Genomic DNA, 19,617 nt, shown 5'->3' on the forward strand with positions numbered 1-19,617 from the left:
TTTTCTTTTTTTTTTTTTGGCTGACACAATTGGGGTTAAATGACTTGCCTAGGGTCACACAGCTAGGAAGCGTTAGGTGCCTGGGATCAAATTTGAAATCAGATCCTCCTGACTTCAAGACTGGTGCTCTATCCACTGTGCCATCTAGCTGCCCCTGATGTATTACTTTTAAATTTTTTCAAAGAATACATTTTCATACATTTAATTTAAACATGAGATAGCTAATAAATTTTTTAAAAAAAAATTTTGACATTTGTTTATTTTAGTTTTTGTTGTTGGGAAATTGAGATGAAAGAAGGGCTACACCCTAATTAGAGTGGAGAATTCATGGATGGAAATTATTTCATCCCCAGCCTCTAATATAATGCTTGACACATAGTAGGTATATAATAAGTGCTTACTAATTGAGGAAATCTTGGAATCTAAGAGTAGGGAAATATATTGTACAATATTTCAGTAAGGATAAAAAAAAAGAAGCTATATGGTTTAAGGCCATTATAGCCAACTGGATAAAAGGAAGAATTAGGTGAGGACTTTGAAAAACAAATCACAAATCTGGCACAGAAGCATGATATTCTGAAAATAGGGTATTCTAGCCATCTGTAGGAACTTTCTGTCAAATGCAAAGCATTTAGTTAATATGTGATTTGCCTGAATGATGAAGGAGAAAATTTTAATGACAATTCCATCATAGAAATAGGAAGAGAAAAATTCAGGCCTTGTTTGACTATGCATTAGTTCTGAAGACAGGGCATTTCAGAATATGTAGATAAAAAGATCGATGGGGTATAATAGATATTTTGCAAAGAAGGGACAGAGGATATAGGACCATAAGATCATAGAATTAAAAGATCCTTATGTACAAAAATATTTATAGCTGCTCATTCTGTGATAAAAAAAAAAAAAACCTAGAAATGTAGTAGGTTCCTATCAATCGGGGAATGACTAAATTAATTGTGGTATATGAATATAATGGAATTATATTGTGCTGTACAATTATGGAGAGAATGTATTTAAGTTATCACAGTTTTGTTTTTCTCTTCCTTTCTTTTTTTTCTAATGGAGATGAATGGGAAAGAGAAAAGATTATATTTTAAGTTATCACAGTTTTGTTTTTCTTTTCCTTTCTTTTTTTTTTTTAATGGAGATGAATGGGAAAGAGAAAAGATTATATTTTTGATTGAATAAAATTTAATTTTTTCAAATTATAAACCAGGAAGGAAACCTGAAGACCACATAGTTCAAAGCTTTCATTATATAGATGAAGAAATTGAACCCAAGGTGAGTTAAGTGATTAGGTTGATTGAACAAAACCAAGCCTTAAATCCCATTCCAAGTGTAAGAAAGTTTTTATGATCTCAAAAGTAAAAATAAATAAATAAATAAAAATAAAAAATTAATTTAGTGAAAAATACAAGACGGAGCACCTACAGAGTCTGATATAGTAACAGCACAGAGAAGCAGTACATTAATTCAAATTTTTATATGTGTCTTTATAAGGCATGTATAGAACAGAACATAAGAACAAATAACTGAGGATACAGACAAAGGAAAAATAAGGTCTTATGAAAACAGTGTAGGAACATCTAACTCTAGAATGGACCATGCACCAATATAAGACTAGCAAAAGGTTTGTTTCTCTAAGTTATGCTGAACAGCTAAAGAGGACATTTTAAAAAGGGATAGGATAGTAAAAATGGACAACAATGAGAAAGCTGAACTACTACTCAATTCTTATATTGCACTTGTTTCCATCAATGTTTTGAATTAAGGATTATAAAATTTCTTAGTAGAAAGAAGCCCAAAATAAAGGAGAAAAAAATTTTCAGGCAATAACTGACATCTATGAAAACTTTTAAAAGTTTTCAAAGCATATATTCTTATTTTAGTTTCAAATATCCATGAGAAAGCTAACACTTTTTAAAAAAATGTGTTTGCAGAAAGTTTTACAAAAATAGTTGCTGAAAACTATCCTTACATGTATTTGGAAAAATAAAATACTATTTTTTTTAAATCTGTTTGCTTATTTTAGGAGATTTAGAAAGGGAATGTATGTATGTATGTATGGAAATATATGGAAATTCCTTCCACCAATGTAGAAAAGTAATTCATCAATAATTTACAATTTTAAAGAGTTGCCAGGGTCTACCAAAAGGTTGTTACTTGCTCCATGGCCACACAATTTCAGAAAAATTCACTTCTTCCTAATTTCAAGTCTAATTTTATTCACAATAACATACTACCCTAAATGAATTATGTCACCATGAGTGGCTGGATATATCCTAAGGTACTAAAAGAACAAGAAGATGTGCTTCTGAGATACTTTTAGTGACCTCTAGAAGGGAAGAAGTACTGTAAAACTGGATAATGGTAAGTTTCCTATTTTAAAAAGCTAGAAGAGGATGACAAAATCTGCTAATCAGTAAGAATGATAAAATTATTTTGGACAAAATATTTTACTAAAGTGGTGTGTAATCTTTTGGAAAAAATAATTATCACTGAAAGCCAATACTGATGTATCAAGAGTATGTCATGAAAAAGATAGGCAAAAAAGATAATTTCTATTACATCAAACTTAAAAGCTGTCACACTATCAAAATCAATTCAATTAGGATAAAAAGCAATTGGGCAAAAGTCTTTACATCAAATAGCTTTAAAAAAAAAAAAAAAAAAAAAAAAGCTAACACTTGAAATACACAAGGAATAAATCCCAATATGATATTAAGAGAGATTTCCCCTCTATATAAATTTGGTCCAAAAATATGAAAAAGAAAAGATAAACTCAAAGATTTCAACAACCATATGGAGAAAATGCACCAAATTACAACTAACACAATTGCAAAGTAAACAACTCTTGATATTTCACCTTCCCCCTCTCAAATTGACAAAGATAATAAAGGATAAAAAATAATTAATATTGTAAGGCCTTTGGAAAGACACTATACTAAAAATACATTGCTGGAAGAACTGTGAATTGGTCTGACTTCAGGGAAAATACTTGATTTTAAGAAGAAATACTAAATAATCTCTAATCCAGAAGAACCACTAAGAGGTCATAGTCAGAAAGAATTATTATACATATGATACATTAATAAACATATGAAAGTATTTATAACAGTATTTTCTGTATTGCAGAAAATGAAAAAATGGGAACAAAATACCTACCCATCAATTGGGAAATGATTAAACAAACTATGGTTTATGATTGTAATGAAATACTACTGCATTAAGAAATTTATGACCACACCGGAGAAGCAGTCACTGGACTAAAAAACAAACAACTTTGAGAAGGGATGCAGTAGTATTCTTCAAACATCTGAAGAGTTCTGATGTGGAAAAAGGATTAGACTTGTTCTGCTTAGCCCCATCAGACAGGACTAGAAACAATGTGAAATCTTTACAGAGTGGTAGATTTAAGCTTGATGTAAAGAAAGCATTGCTAACAATTATAATCTTCTTCAGGGCAAAGGTCTTCAGAATCTGAAAGGATCATTAGTCAGATGAACATTGACCTTTATCAGTCAAGATCCTTTCAGTCTTGTTTCTTCAGTCTTCTATGAATTCATTCCTATGTTCTGTCATTCTGCACCATACAAATAATGTATAACAACAGTCAGCTATTCTTCTCTGCTTAACATTTCCATCACTGTCTAAACTACAGACCAGGGTTTTCATCATTTTTTAAATTCAACATAGGATCAAAGAGATCTAGAACAAGAAAGAACTTCAGAAACCATTTAGTTCAACATCCTCATTTTACATATAAGGAAAGGAGTCAGGAAGGTTCAAGAAGTTGTTTGAGGTCACACATAAATGTCAAAGGTACTATGAACTACAAAGACAATAAATTCTCAAATTAGTCATCTGTGGTCAGGTAAAATCTAATCTAAATTAATTGCATAATCCTCTACCAGCATTGCATCAGGCAAAGTATCTCTGATCCAAAAGACAAGTCTTTTCCTCCCTCTTCTCTAATTTACAGAATTCTTCCATCAATTCTACAATATAATTAATTCAACAAAAAAATTGAAGTCTCTATCATATGCAAGAAATAGAACTGAACTGCCCAAAGGCTGTGCTCCTGTGAGAAAAATCACTGAAATCCTGTGGCAATAAACTTATTCATTAAAAAGAAATTTGAGAAAAGTCTGTTTCAGGACAGAGAAGGAACTGATGGAAAAAAAAAAAAAAAAGGAAAATTGTAAAATAATATACCATGAAAGAAAAAGAAGCACTCATGTTAAACTTATTGCCCATTATATTATATATCTCTAGTTAACTGGAAAAAAAAAAAAAGTTGACATTCTAAGGTTTGCTTAGGCCCACAGTCTCTACCATTTTCCAATTTTTCAAATTTGGACTAGCCTTTTCTAAATTATAGTATATTAGCTATTAGAGTATGTCAGTATTCTTTCATCATCTACTACAGCATGCTACAATCAGCATGTATTCGATACATACATGCATATATATATACATACACACATACACACACACAAACACATACACACACACACACACATATATACACAACTATACAATAGATACACAAGATGAATAATGATCCCTGGCTCTATATTGCCAAGTCACATGCTATTAAAACAAGAAATCTCAGTTAATCATATTGGGTGGATAAAAAATAAAAACAGTAAAATCAGAATGTGTCAACTTTTAGAATACAGTATTAAAATATATGAAATATATGAACATGAAAATAAACAAAGCATAAGATGTAGCCTTTAACATATTTAAGACTTTGCAGGAATATATCTAGGAAGAGTTCTAGTTCCTTTGAAAGTACCATCAAAAGGAGACTAAGAACCTCATCCAGTAGAATCCTCAATCTAGTACTATAAACGCTATATAACAACTATTGAGATTGGCAAGAAGTCTCTCCAACATCAAAATGACTGAAAAATCAAATGCAACAGATGCCAAGAAAAATTGCAGCATTTATTTAAAAACCTAGATTATTAGCTTTTTACTTATATTTTAAAACCTAGACATTAGATTTACACAGTAGATAAAATTTTAATAATTTAATATTTAATATAATTTAATTTTTTCTGAGAGCTCAATATTTTCAAGTTTTCTAAGATTATTTTTTGTAAAATGAATACAAGCATCTAATATTTATGTTTACAAATCTGTTTAATATTGCTCAGTATTATTCAGAGCACTAAGCATGATCATTTTTTTAACTGCTTCCCAATTTAAAAAATCAAGCTATGTATAGCAGCATGCATAACTCTTTCATAAAATATTGTATCAGTTAGATACTGTGTCTCTCATTTGATTCTTTGAAACTAAGGCAAGAGGATTATGCATTTTTGTCTTTTTTAAAAGAAGAAAAACTAAGGTTCAGGAATTTAAGTGACTTACTTACTGCAACAGGCTGGTAAAAAGAGCTGAGAGTATCAGAGGATATGTAAATCTGAAGTTGCCTCTGGATCACTCAGCTAAGAAAGCCCAGTCCAGAGCTTTGGCAAAAGGATAAAAGAGAGTAAATTTGGACTTTGGAAAAAAGAAGCAAAAGGAGGGCAAGTTAGCTTTGACTAAGCTTCTGAATCATTATCCCATCACTGTGAAATTTTAAAACTTCATACTTTCAGTGTACTCTGAACATACAAAAATGGAAATATAGATGTGAAAAAAATTCAGCTTCTGAATTTATTCAGTTTGTTAAGTTTTTAGAGGATAATTTATGGTGCATATTTCTACCACTGCCTTTCTACTTGATTACTTTATGCAACATAAATCCTAATCATGCCAAAGATTTCTGATTCACCTCATTTTTTATATTACTAGTCAGGCTTTTTTTCTTGTCATAAAAATAACTAAACTTGCATTTTCATGCCTTCTTCCTAATAAAACATTGTCATTTAGTCTAGTTCACAGATTAAGGTTAGTCCTCAATAAAAGTTTCTAGCACTTTCTAAGTAGAAAAGTGTTGAATAACAAAAGCTTTTACTATATGCCACATGGTTCACAGATGTAACATTAAGTTAAAATTTGAATTCCTGCCCCTCCCTGTAACTGAATAAATCACTTTACTTTCCCAAGTGCCTTTCCTCATCTATCAAAATAATAAAAATAATAATAGCTAAGATTAATACAGTGCTAAATTTAAGGTTTGCAAAGCACTTTGTATGCATTCTCTCAATTCAGATCCCTTCTAACCTGATCTGAGGTCCCTTCTAGTCCTAAAACCTATAATGTTAAAATTCTACAGCTAACAATTTAGTTATTTCTTCTTTGATCTTCTCTAGCCTGCAAGTTTACAAGCATTATAAAAAATTAAGCAATTATTTTTACCCCTTTATTGCCTGCCCACAATAATGATAATTCTTCCTTGAGTGGAGATTAGAGAACACAAGTACAATGCACATTTGTAAACAGCAAATGCCAGAAACAAATATATAAACAAGAAAGTACAGCAGGATTGCTCTCTGGGAATTTTTAAAAAGTTTCTCACAAAAAAAAAAAAAAAAAAAAAAAAAAAAAAAAAAAAAAAAAAAAAAGTGGGGAGGAGGGAATTTTCTAATTTCAAAGAACAGTTTCAGTCTCAAACTAATTGCTTAGCCCAAGTCTAAAAGACTTAAAATTAAGAGTCATTAATAGTTTCTATATGAAAGAAGTTTTGGCCTGTGCTGGAAAGGTTGGCATATGTGTGTGTATGTGTTTTAAAACAAATTAAAAGAATTTGCAGAAGTGGGCTTTTTGTCAGTTTTAGGTTCAGTCTACAGGAAGAGGAAAAGGAGCCTGTATGCCTTTTAAACCTAGTGCAAGTTGCCTTTAGCAGCTGAAGAGATAATTTGTACTCTATACACAAGTGTATCTCATAAACACTGAAATAATTATTATTAAACTTTATGAGACTAGATATCTAATCATCATTCATTAAAAAGTACCAGAACTATTTATTACACATTCTTCAATCCAGTCAAACTGTCTTTCTTGGTGTTCCTCATATTTGACATTCCATCTCCCATATTTCTTGCCTTTACATAGGTTGTTTCCTGAGGCCTGGAATGCCCTCCCTCCACACCTTCCCCTCTAAGACTGCCTAGTTTCTTTCAAAAAAAAAAAAAAAAAAACAAAAAAAAAAAACAGTATATATTTTGGAAATCTGTGTGTGTGATTATGTATATATTTATGTATATGTTATCTTATAAAAAAAAATAAATTCCTTGAGGAAATTTTTTATCTACATTTTTATCTTTGTATCTCCAGTGGCTAGTATAGTGCCTGATAAATATTAGTTGATTAAAAAAAGTGAAACTGGTTACATATTAAAAGACATCAAGTTATTAATAAGTCATTCCTGAATCAGTTATGTACATTCAGAACCACAAATTCTTATTAGCACAAGGAAAACTCATTTAAACTAAAGTACAAGAGGACAAATCAGACAACAAAAAATCCCCAATACTTTCTTGATCTCTAATGTTACTGTTTAGGACATATTTGCAGAGAAGTGAGAAATGGCACTGAAGACCATGAAAGTGGAAAATCAGAACAAAAATATACAAAAAAGGTGATAGCTGCTAAAAACAACAATTTTGAAGATGTTGAAAAACTAATTCTTCTCTTTCAGTTGAATGAAAAGATACCAAAGGCAAAGAAAAATAATCTCAAACTTTATTATAAATTTTTAAAAAGCATCTGAGATCAATAACTACCAAGCCTCCCTTCCTACCTATATAAAACTTGCCTGAAATAAATCTGCACACATATCTCTAATTATTTCTGGTTTAAAAAAAAAAAAAAGCAGATTTTTGTAAACAATATTCCATAAAATATATCTCTGCCATCCTACTTGAAAGATGCAGAGAATGCAAAGTTCTATAATTGTAGGATATTTTTTAAGTGAATGGGCACAACTTTCATAAAGTATCTTCTATACAAATTTACAAAAAATTAAATATGTTAAAAATGATTTGTTTTTAAAACCTAAAATATTGGATTAGATGGCAAACTCAACCTTCACAAGTTTAACCTGGAAAAGAAACAGTTTCCTGTTTTTCATTCCTAAATAATGCTTCAATCTAGAAAGAAAAAAAAAAAAAAAATGAACATCTGAAAGCAAGAAATCCTAGATTCCAGTCTTGATTCTGCTACTCTCACCTTATTTGATTTGGGGCAATAAATACACTTTATTATTTAGAGCCTCAGTTTATTTATCTGTACAATGAGGGCAGATCTGTCCTTATGGAATTTAGTCAGCAAAATTTACTGGCAAAGTTGTGACACAAACAAAACCTCTCATTCAATGCAATAAGATAAGAATGACAAATCTGCCCTGTAAACAGAGGAAGAACAATAATTCACTTACACTGAAGTCAAAGGATCTGGATTTAAATCCTACCTCTACCCTTTAATACCTTTATGACCCAAATAAATTACAATCTCACTGAGCCTCAATTTATTCACTCATAAAAAGAAATTAGAATAGACAAATTCCTCAAATCCCTTGCAGTTCTAAATCTATGATCATAAAACAAAACAAAACAAAATGCAGTATGGGTACAACATGAAATATTTGAGTGAGAAAGATCATTATCAAATAGATTTAGGGAAGGAAAAAGGAAGGCTAGAAAACACAACCATAGTAAGAGCCCGGAGAAAAAGTATGAAATAAAGCCATAAAGGTATGATGACACCAGATTGTAAAAGACCTTGAATATCCAAGAAGACTGAACTATATTCCTTAAGCAATGGAGTAAGGGTTTTGAAAAATAATAATCATAATAATAATAATCTAGCAGCTTTGTAAATTTTAGGATGGGGAGATAGTGAAGGAAGGATAAGGGAGAAGGAAAAGGAAATTAAAGAGAGCAATAACAAAAGATCAGTTAACAATCCACATGGTTTGTAAAAATGAACCACACTATGGTTCTGAAGAAAGGGAAAATACCAAAAAGTACAAAAGTAAAGTCAACAGGCTTGGAAACTCACTAGAGAGATGAATAAATCAAAGGCATTACCAAGATTTCAAACATGTAAGACTCACTCATTTGTGTTATCAATGAAATGGTTAGAAAGAGGAAAACCAGGGCAGAGGTAACAAGCCTAGAATTGAATATGTTGAATTTGAGGTATAAGTGTATACAAGTAGAAATTCCTATAAATTCACAGCCTAACCCTCAAATCTATCTTCTTGACCCTATTGAACTGAAAATGCTTTCACCAAGCTTACTGATAATCTCAGTTGCTAATTCCAAGGTCCTATTCTCAGTCCTTAACTTTTTTAACCTCTCTCAGATCATCCCCTCCCCTACAAAGGGTTCCTTAAAAGTTTTGTGACACTTCTTTCTAAATATCTCTTTTCTCTCATTATCTTTGACTGGCTCATCATCTAATCTATCCCCTACATAAGCTCATATCAAAAACCTACATCTTCATCTTTCTTCTATTCTCTACTTCCATTGTCACTATTGGTGATCTTAGCTCTCAAGGGTTCAATATTCATCTCTATGAAAATTTTAAGCATTTTTTAAATGAATGTTATTTGCCATGTACTGTGCTTAATAATAAGCCCTCCTGTCTCTCTTAAATTGAAGTCCTATCACACCAAATTTCTGCTAGGAATCACAACCTGGATATACCACAAATACCTTAAATATAATCAAAACAAAATGTATTTTTTCCTTTTTCTTTTCACAGGGGAAAATCCATTCTTTTTAATTCTCTCTAATAAGGATTCCATTATTCTTTCACTCAACCAGATTCACAATCTAAGTTCACAATTTCAAAATTATGTTTGATTCTATAATCTACCTTACTACCTTACCCTATTCCCACTCAGATGTCAAATTATGTCAGTTCTACCACTTTAACAACTTTTTGATCTGTCCTCTTATCACACAGTCACCACTCTAGTTCAGGCCCTCTCCTCTGGATTTTTGCAAATGTCTTAAATATTCTCCCTGCTACAAATCTCTCCTTCATCAACTATCCTCCACGTTGCTGCCAAACTGATATTTATAAAGTATAAGTCTAACTACATGTCTTTCCCACCTCAAAAAGCTTTGCTCGGTAGCTCTATTATCTCTAACATAGAATAGAAATTCTGCTCATTAAGCATTTGAAACTGGCCCCTTCAATCGTTCCATATCAATTTCATGTTCATTTCCCTCCTCCTCACTCACCATATAGTCTACATTCCAGAGAAACAGGACTAGATACTTTTCACATGTGACCTTCTTTCTATCTCCAGTCTCCATGGTCTGCTCCTATTCCTGGAATTTAATTTCTTCTTACTACTGCCTATCAGAATGGCAGGCTCCTTTCAAGTCTCTGACCAAATGCTAATCCCCTAGTTGTTAATGTTCTTTCCTTACCCCAAAATTACTTCAAATATATTTTATATGGGCATTTTAATGCATATGCATTTCGTATTTATAATTTGTTTTTACCTTGTTGAATGCTATCTCCTTGGGGTCAGGGATTGTTTCATTTTTATCATTTTACCTCTAGTGCCTTTGTTTCATGGTAGCCAAGGTAGGGGAAAAATCATCATCAGATGTTCAACCTAATACTAATGTGCTTCTAAGGAATTACAAATTATTATCACACAAAGAACAATGGAGAAGAATATGATGGTCCTGAGCAGTAATATAATTACTGAGGAATTCTGAGGAAAAATAGGAATAAAAAATGCCATATAAATGAACTGTATAAGATGGGCTAGTTATATGACAAAATTTAGGAATCACAAGTAGAAGGTCATAGTGCTTCACTAGTACCCCTGAATGTCAAGAGGATTAGAGGAAGGCCTTAAACATAGTGACTAGATCCTATGGTAAACTAATAGGAAAGCATAGACAGGAATGACAGGTATGGATCAGTTAAGATCTGCATCACTAAACTATCAAATCTAAACGATCATAGACCCATCACTAACTTATTGAATTAAGTTAAATGTTCATCTGAAGATATAGTTTTGAAAGGCATCTGCAGAGAAGCAATAAATAAAACTATCAAAGTGAATTAAGTTGTCAAAGGAATGAATGGAGAAAACAGAAGGATCAAAGCGCCAGTCTTGAGAAACACCATTGTTAAAACTGGGAAAATAAATCATTGAAGTTAGAAAAAGCTATTAAAGAGAGACAATGAGAATGAATATTATTTTGTTTAGGAAGAAAGCATATCCTAGGGAGAGGACTGTCAGAAATCAAGTTATCTTTAAAATGAGGTCTATAAAAATTTGGTCATTAAAATTTAGTGAGAAGTGAGTTAAGAGAATGGATTCAGAAAAATAGTAGAGTATACCTTGTGGAAACAGGACTGCAAAAGCTGATGAACAGAAGAGGTGGGATAAATGATAATGTAGCATAGACTATTTTTTCCAAGAAGTTAAAGTGTCAAAAAGAAGATGACTGAGAGGATAAAAGGAAGACTTTTTTAGGATGAGAAGATTTCAATATATACAAAGGCAGATGAAAAGGAACCAAAGGGAAAGAGATTAATGATAATAAGATCATAAATTGAACTGGCAAGGAGATTATCTATTTCAGGGATTCTTGATCTAGGGTTTATGGACTTGGATTTCAGGATGTCCATGAACTTAGACTGGAAAAATATACATCTTTATTTTCATTAACCTCTAAGTCAAACTTCGCATTTCCTTTCTTTATGAAATTGCTTAAAAATATTATTCTGAGGAATCCATTGGCTTCATTAGACTGACAAAGGGGCTTATGACACTCCATTAAAAAAATAAGTTACAAACTGCTGTTGTTCCAACTCTCTCATAAATCATCTGGTTTACTGCACTGGTTGTAAAGAGGTGACAAATGCAGAAAGTGACTTGGTCACAGTTGAGAGGGTGATAACTTGATGGTCTTTAAGTTATTTTCTGTATCACCTGATTCAATCCAAAAACCATAATCACTACATCTAATTAGCAATTAAAGTTTGCAAAGCACTTTCTTCACAATCCTGTTCAAGTTTTATCATACCCATGGTATTTTGTTTTGTTTTATTTTGCTGAGGCAATTGGGGTTAAGTGGCTTGTCCAGGGTCACACAGTTATTAGGAAGTGTTAAGTGTCTGAGGTCATATTTGAACTCAGGTCCTCCTGACTTCAGGACTTGCAGGTGTTCTAACAACTGCATCAGGTAGCTACCCCTTATCATACCCATCTTAAAGAAGAGTAACCTGATGCTCTAAAAGACAAAATGGATTATCCTGGACTATATAAATAGTAATGGACACATTCTGTGATAGAACTCAAACTCAAACATCCTAATTTTGAAATCTACTTTCTTTCCACTATATCCATTGCCTGTCAGTTCATGAAATACACCTAAATATACTTTTTACACCTGAGAAGGTTTATTTACTTTTAGAAAACTTCCTACTTTCTATATTTTATATTTCAAAGGACAATTAGTTTACCTACACTATTTTGAGAGGTTTTATTGTTGTTTTGGAGGGGAAGCAAAGGAAATAAGTAACTTGCTTAAGCTCATATAGCTAGTTATGCTATAATGACAAGGAAAAAAAGGTATAATTTTGGTAATAACTTTAAAAAAAGTATAAGTACTGTATAAAATTAGAATTTAAACCTTAGAAAAATTACTGGGCAATAAATGAACAAGAATTGTCTTCAAGAATGAGGGAATATTCATCTCTTATTATATAAAAATTCAAGTTTGATGTTCTAGGGAAATTTTTCCTATAATGTATTATTTTCCAGTTCTCTCCCTTGTCCATTCAAACAAATGGACATGTTTTAGTAACATCATGTAGCACCAACAAACATCTATTGTAAAAGGTCAGTAAAGGTCAGTTTATCATAGACTTTGAAGCTTTTAGAAACCTTTTAAATTTTATAGATGATGAAACTAAAGTTCAGAGAAATCATGACTTGCCAGATGTCATACTAATACAACTTGAACTTGAACCAGAACTTATTATTCTAATCCCACCACAGTTTTTTATTATACCACAAAGGCTCTGTTTAATTCCACCTAAAGAAGAAAAATGAGGAGTAAGATCTGGAGTAAGGACTGGAGTATATGAGTATTTGTAAAATAAATGTACTTTATTGATCCAAAACAGTCAATTGTCTGAAATAAAACATCAGTTTGTTGTTTCTGTGTTTCAGCTATATCCAACTCTTCCTAACTCCATTTGGAGTTTTCTTGGCAAAGATTTTAAGAGTGGTTTGCCATCTTCTCTAGCTTATTTTAACAGATGAGAAACTGAGGCATACAGGGTTAATGATTTGCCCAGCTAGAGTATGAGGCAGGAACTGAACTAAAGTCTTCCTATCCACTGCACTACCTAGGTATTCCTAAAATGTCAGTATTGTGGATCATTTGAAAAAAAAAAAAAAATGCAGATTCTATCAAGCTTGACTGAGTAAATCACTTTACTCCTTTCTGTACAGCAGTTTCCTCATATGCAAAATGATTATTGCCTCTCCTACAAAATAAAGCCATAAGAGAATTCATTCCATTTAACACACTACATGTCAAATAATTAATGAATCATATTATAAAATACATATGGAACCTATACATATACACTGATTACAGAAAAAAGTTTAAAATTTTAAAAAATGTAAAAACGTAAAAAAGTTTAAAAAGCACCTTGTTAAATATTTAAAGTATAATTAACATAATGAGGTTTCACTAAACATTTTGAGACAAGATATAAAATATAATACTGATATCTGTCATAAAAAGGAAATAAACATTTGTAAAAGAATAAATAAAATAGAATCCAAAAGGGGGAGGGGAGAGAGAATGAGTGTTCTCAAGTTCCTTGCTTTTTTAAATTCAAAAAGATAAAAAAAATTCCACACATAAAAGTTAGAAATAAATTTAAAACTGTTCTTCTTTGACACCCAAATTATCGGTTTCTTCCATCATATAATGTATTCTACAAACATTATAAAACAGTACTTTTCCCCAGTAAATGGATTAAAAGACAAATCAAACTAAGTATTCTCAAGAGTCAACAAGATCTTAATACAAAAACTATTGCAACCAATAACCACTAATTAAATATATGACACATGATTATATTCATTAAGTTCAAAAACTACAAAACAAATACTAACTTCAAATGGCAGACAACTTTTTAATAGGTATATGCTCAAGGTTTGTTTGTTTTTTGTGAATTATCAATTGTTTAGTTTCAAAACATCCCTAACCTCTATGGAATGGAATGAAACATACAAGACAACTGACCCCACTTCTATCTCAGAAATACCTGGGAGTTTCCTTATAATATTTATTCATCTTTTTTTTTTGGGGGGGGAGTTTACTATTTAATAGATAACTAGCTTCTCCTCATCCTCCTCATACACAGATTCTCCCTATCCTTTACTGACTTATGAAGCAAAGATTCACATAGCCATTCACAGACTGCTAGGGTGGTAGGGAGATAGAGAGGTTAAAAAAAAAAAAAAAAAAAAAGTCAAGGTATTAAAAAAACAAACAAACAAATAGACCAAGCAATACTAGGCATTAAACTAGGGTAGTTCAGAAGTAGGACTAGGCATTAGATTTTTTAAGTAACACCGACAAAATTTCTTTCCAGCCACAATTTTAACCTTTTATTCCTGATTCTCAAATACTATTAACTACTCTCCAACAGTCTTTTTAAATGTAAAATGAACAATAGTGTCCAATAAAACCAATGTAGATTAGCAAAACCCAGGCAAACATTTCACCTATTCCCTTTCTCTTTCTTAAAGTTCCCCTTTGCTCTGTTCTTTTTACCCTTTGACTGTTTTTTCCTTATCACAATTAAGATTCAATTAATTACACAAAGTAGATTGGGCAAATACTCATGATGATAGAAAGCTCCGGATGAACTTCCCCTTATACCTTTCCAGAAAAGTACAGGTTGCTACATAGGTCACCAGGCAAATATCCAATTCCCTTGTGGATTAGAGCCCTAAGTCTTTATATGAATCCCACAACCTGGGTCTACCAAGGAGATAAGCAATTTCAGCTTCTAGTCCTCCACACCTGACTAATTAAGCAATTGAAAATTCCAAAGTTTTATCTATGCTTATTTCTGTTAGATCCTACCTAGGCTCAAGTGGATTATACTCTTTTGTAGTGCTAAACCATCACATTAGCTATTTATACAAGTCACAGTCAGGTTCAACCCCTAAGGCAGAAGCTTCAGAAATAGTTTGCGACTAGCTTAGGTTTTTCCACAAATCAAACTGTATAACAATTAACCCTTAGTCTTTTCTATCTTAATTTTAAAAACAACTCTGGTTTTCTATTTCCAGATTTTTGTACATTACTGAAGCAGTATAGGTAACATGAAGAACATAAAGAAGTCTTCTGCTTACTCAGCCCCTTCAGGAAATAGGTGACAAGCCAGCAATCTCTCTTTTCTTTAATGCAGAAGTGAGCTTGCCTTCAGTTTACAATAATATATGGAATCATCAAAGGAAACAGGGGAAAGTGTGAATTCTTGAGAAGGCCACACTTTTTAGATAGTCCCTAAGCAATTTGGGCCTCACTAGAATTAACAGATGTTCAGCATTTATACCATTAACTCTAGTAGTGGCATAAGCCATGTATCATGTACCACAAAATGTCCTGCTATTTGGCAGGTAATAGGTTAAGTAATGATAAGCAAACAAAACAGTAAGAACAACTTGGGAACAGGATTTAATCAGCAGAACCATTCAGCAGAGCTCTGACATGTATGCTAGACAGAAACAACTCCAAACCTAGTACATGCTTCCCAAGATGGATAGTAAATAAGATGCAAATAAGATGTCACTGAACAATATAGGACATATGTGTTTCATCAGACAAATTCTATTCAAATATTTTAATTTGTAAGCACATTGGATTACAAAATGTATAAAAACTATACTACTTAAGTTTTTAAATCCATTTTCTACTTAGGAAGCCCTAAAAAAATAAAAATTTAAAAGCTCTCTTCATCATCCCATTAAGAATTCTCAATCGCCACAGATTTAAACCTCAAATTCAAACCAGGTGAAACAAATTATGGGCATGTAGTTATAATGTATCATGCATACTTTCAAGTATCAATTTCCAAGCATTCCACTTAACTTAAACTGATTTTTTTAAAACACAGAAAAATAGACCTAGCTTAAAAAGAATCCTTTACTATTTATTGCTTTTTGTCAACACATCTATAGGGTAAAAAATAATCACTGTTCTTGATAAATGCTGAAAAATTTAGATGTATCTCCTTTAAGGTTTATAAGTTTTAAGATTATAGTTTCTATGTTGAGTTTGGTTTATTATCTTGATTGCTTGGGGAGACAGTGACAAATGTTAACTGTCCATAACACAAGACTATCCCAAGCAGTCAATATTGTACCTTACACACAAGAAGTACTTATTAATGTTTATTGATGTGATCTCAAATAAAGGGGGGGGGGGGCGAGAAGAGAAGAAAATCCTTGTCTTTGCTTTAAAATTCTCAATCATACAAATGCCAAAATGAGAGATGGGGGATGAGAGGAATACTTTTAAGCACTCATTACATAGAAATAGTAGCAAATTGGAGAACTCTTTTTTTTGGGGGGGAGGGAGAATTTCCTGTTTTCAATATTTTCACCAGAATTCACCCCCAACAAAGCTTCTTAAGCAAGTTAAATAAACATTTTCAGTCATAGTTTCCAGTAAGAGAATAACGACTATGAAAGTTGAGACTAAAGACCTACTATTGTTTCAGCTTTTTTATGCAAAGGATAAATATTGAATTACAGTTTAATTGTAAAATAAAAGATTATTATTAGCTTTTCGGCTACTCAATTGCATTATTACAGAAAAATATACCCATTTAATGCAGTATGAACACCAATTTTCTTGTCTTTAAAACTTCTTTAAAAATATTTGATTGTGACAATTCTCATAATACCTACACAAATCAAAACCTTATGCCAATTTCCTTTAAGAAAACATATACTTAGATTTATTCCATATAAAAAGTGGAAACAAATTAAAAATTCTATTCCATTCCTGTGATTAGCAAGTAAATTTTGCACAGTGCCAATGTAGAAAAGTAGAAAAGTCATCTATTGCCTTCATCTATTAGTTTCATAATCTAAGCTGTTATGATCATATTAAAATCGAAACTTTTCCTTTAAAAGACAAATTGAAGTTAAATGTAAATTATATCATGCTTACCTCAATGGCAAGAGCAATTTGATTTGCCTCTAAATTCACGAAAATAACTTCAAACGAAATTATTCGACAGCAAGGTACTGTCTGATTCAGTACAAATGACTTTTGACTGGTACTCTACAATTCATGTTTGTGTCCAACTCTCTCTGCTGGATCCTTATTAGATCTAGCAACCAAATCTTTTTTAGAGAGTTTTATGCCAAATGAGTAGACTTTTTTTTTTTTAAGCACCTCCTTGCAATCTAACCACCCTAACAACAATCACTTTCCTGAACACTTCAATTTCCTTTCTTCACCAGAGCAATAGGGGAAATAGTGACTTGAGTAAATGCTTTCCATATGGGACTGCGGCTTAATGCTCAACCTCTCTCACTTTTTATAGCCAGCTCCACACTACTTTGAATAACCAAGTATCCGTTGCTACACTCCACCCCCCATAAAAGTCTTGCACTTCAGAAAGAAACCAACTAACCACAGCCCCTTAAGCCCCTCCTTTCTCAGTACATTAGGATATGCAGATCACTCTCCCTGCCCCCAAAACACACGCACACTCCTTAGCTCGCCATTTCCTAACATTTATAGCTGCAATAGAATATTACATCCAGTCCTGTATCCCCAGGTTTCCGTTACTTTAATTCTTCCAATGCAGTCCGCTCTCTACGTGCCATTACTCACCCTTGGATGCCCGGGCTGTAAGTCCTGGTTTTCCAGGGGGTGCCGGGTCTCTGCTGCTGCTCCTGGGGAAGATGGTTATTGTTCAGAGCGGCCCCTCGGCTCCCGGACAGCAGGTAGTTCATCCCATAAGTGCTAGCTTTATTCTCCCGTTTCCTGCGGCCCGGATGGTACTGGTGCTGTTGGATGGAGTTAGATGAGGCAGGGGCAGAAGACGGCGGGGGCGGGGGTTGGGACTGCTGCTGCGGCTGCTGCTGCGGCTGCTGCTGCTGTGGCTGCGGCGGGGGCGGAGGCGGCGGCGGCGCCAGGAGGTTGCCGTTGGCTCCACTGTGCGGATTATGGTGGTGGTGATGGCCATTCACGCTGTTGAGATTGTTCAATTTGTTCTCATTGAAGTTAAAAAAGGCGCCCGGGCCTCCACCGCCTCCCCTACCAGGTAAGGTCCCACCGCCACCCCCGGACAGAGTCCGGCCGGAAGAGGCGCTGCTTGAGGACGAGGAGGAGGAAGAGGAGGAAAACCCAGGGCTTTCGGTGCCAGACTCGTTGTTGGAAGAGGTGGAAGATGAAGAGGACACGGAGGGAGACTTCTGCAGCCGCCGCCCACCTTCGGTGCTCCCTGCAGCGGTGGCAGGTCCTAGTCCTGTCAGCAGCACTGGCAGCGCCGCGGGCGGCGGAGGTGAGGAGGCGGAGGAGAGGCTGCCGCTACCGCCGCCGCCGCTGCCACCACCGGGGGTCGAAGCCTGAACAGCCGCGGCAGGGCCAGCTTTGACAAGTGGGGTGCAACTGTGGCTCCCGCCGCCAGGGGTGCAAGGAGAGGAAGCGGCAGCGGTGGTGTCCAGGGCCGGGGAGTTGAGGCAGAAATACGGCGGGTAGCTAGAGCTGCTCCGCCCCACTCCCTGCGAGGTCTCCCAGATCTGCATCCAGAGAGCATTAGCGGGTCCTTTCTGCTCCGGCTGAATCCAGGCCACACGCGGATCCATTCACCCTCTCTCCGCCGGGCGCCTCTCCTCCCCGAGCGGAGACGACTGCAAGCACACGAACCCTCCCCACCCCCTGCACACGCGCGCACACACACACTACACACACTCACACTCACAGACCTGACCGGCACTCACTCACCCCAGACAGAGTAGGCTCGGCAACCGGCAAGAGCAGCAGCAGCAACCCCGCCCCCTGGCTCTCCCGGGCGGCGGTGGCGGTGGAGCGCAGCCCCGAAGCCCTGCCCTCCCGGTTCCAACGCCTCCACCCCCCCCTCCCAAGCTCACACACTCACACACAAACCCACCCCCCACCCCCCCCAGAGAAAGACAGACAGACAGACACGGAGCGCTGCCGGCCGCGCGGTCCGGCCCGGCACTGCTCCAGGCCGGCTGCTCACTCGCCCTCCCCCGTCGGTGTCTCGGCCGCCGCCGCCGGGGTGGGAGGAGAGAGGGAGCAAAGGCAGGAGGGAGGGAGACAGAGAGAAGGAGGAAAGGAGGAGGGGGAGGGAGAGCAGGCGGTGGCGGAGGCGTCGGGCCCGGGCTGGGCTGAGCCTGAGAGGCCGGGGCCGGGACCGGCAGGGTCGAGGCCAGGGACGCGGATGGACTCCGGCGCTCGGCACGTTCCTGGCGGGCGGCTCCGGCTTTTCTCTCTGTCTCTGGCTCGCTCACTCTCTCAGGGGTTCCCGAGTCACACGCCCCGGAGCGGGGGCCGCGGCGGCGGCGGCGGCGTTATCCACAGGCCGGGGGGAGCGGCCATCTGTAATGGGGCGGGAGGGGAGGGGGAAAGGGGAGGGGGGCAGCCGAGGGGGCGGGCCCAG

At 35.3% G+C, this 19,617-nt stretch overlaps 1 protein-coding gene across 1 annotated transcript in view; it reads right to left on the minus strand.

Annotated features, from left to right (window-relative positions):
* TENT4A (terminal nucleotidyltransferase 4A) overlaps positions 1 to 18,940 on the minus strand; it is an 81,711-nt gene extending 62,771 nt beyond the window's left edge. The window contains exon 1 of the mRNA XM_074280044.1: positions 17,823 to 18,940. Within this exon, the coding sequence (XP_074136145.1) occupies positions 17,823 to 18,799 (977 nt within the window). The 5' untranslated portion in view covers positions 18,800 to 18,940. The remainder of the gene's footprint in view (positions 1 to 17,822) is intronic.
* Between the last annotated feature and the right edge of the window lie 677 nt (positions 18,941 to 19,617).

The sequence above is a fragment of the Sminthopsis crassicaudata genome, chromosome 1, assembly GCF_048593235.1.
Source record: "Sminthopsis crassicaudata isolate SCR6 chromosome 1, ASM4859323v1, whole genome shotgun sequence".
NCBI classification, from domain to species: Eukaryota; Metazoa; Chordata; class Mammalia; order Dasyuromorphia; family Dasyuridae; genus Sminthopsis; species Sminthopsis crassicaudata.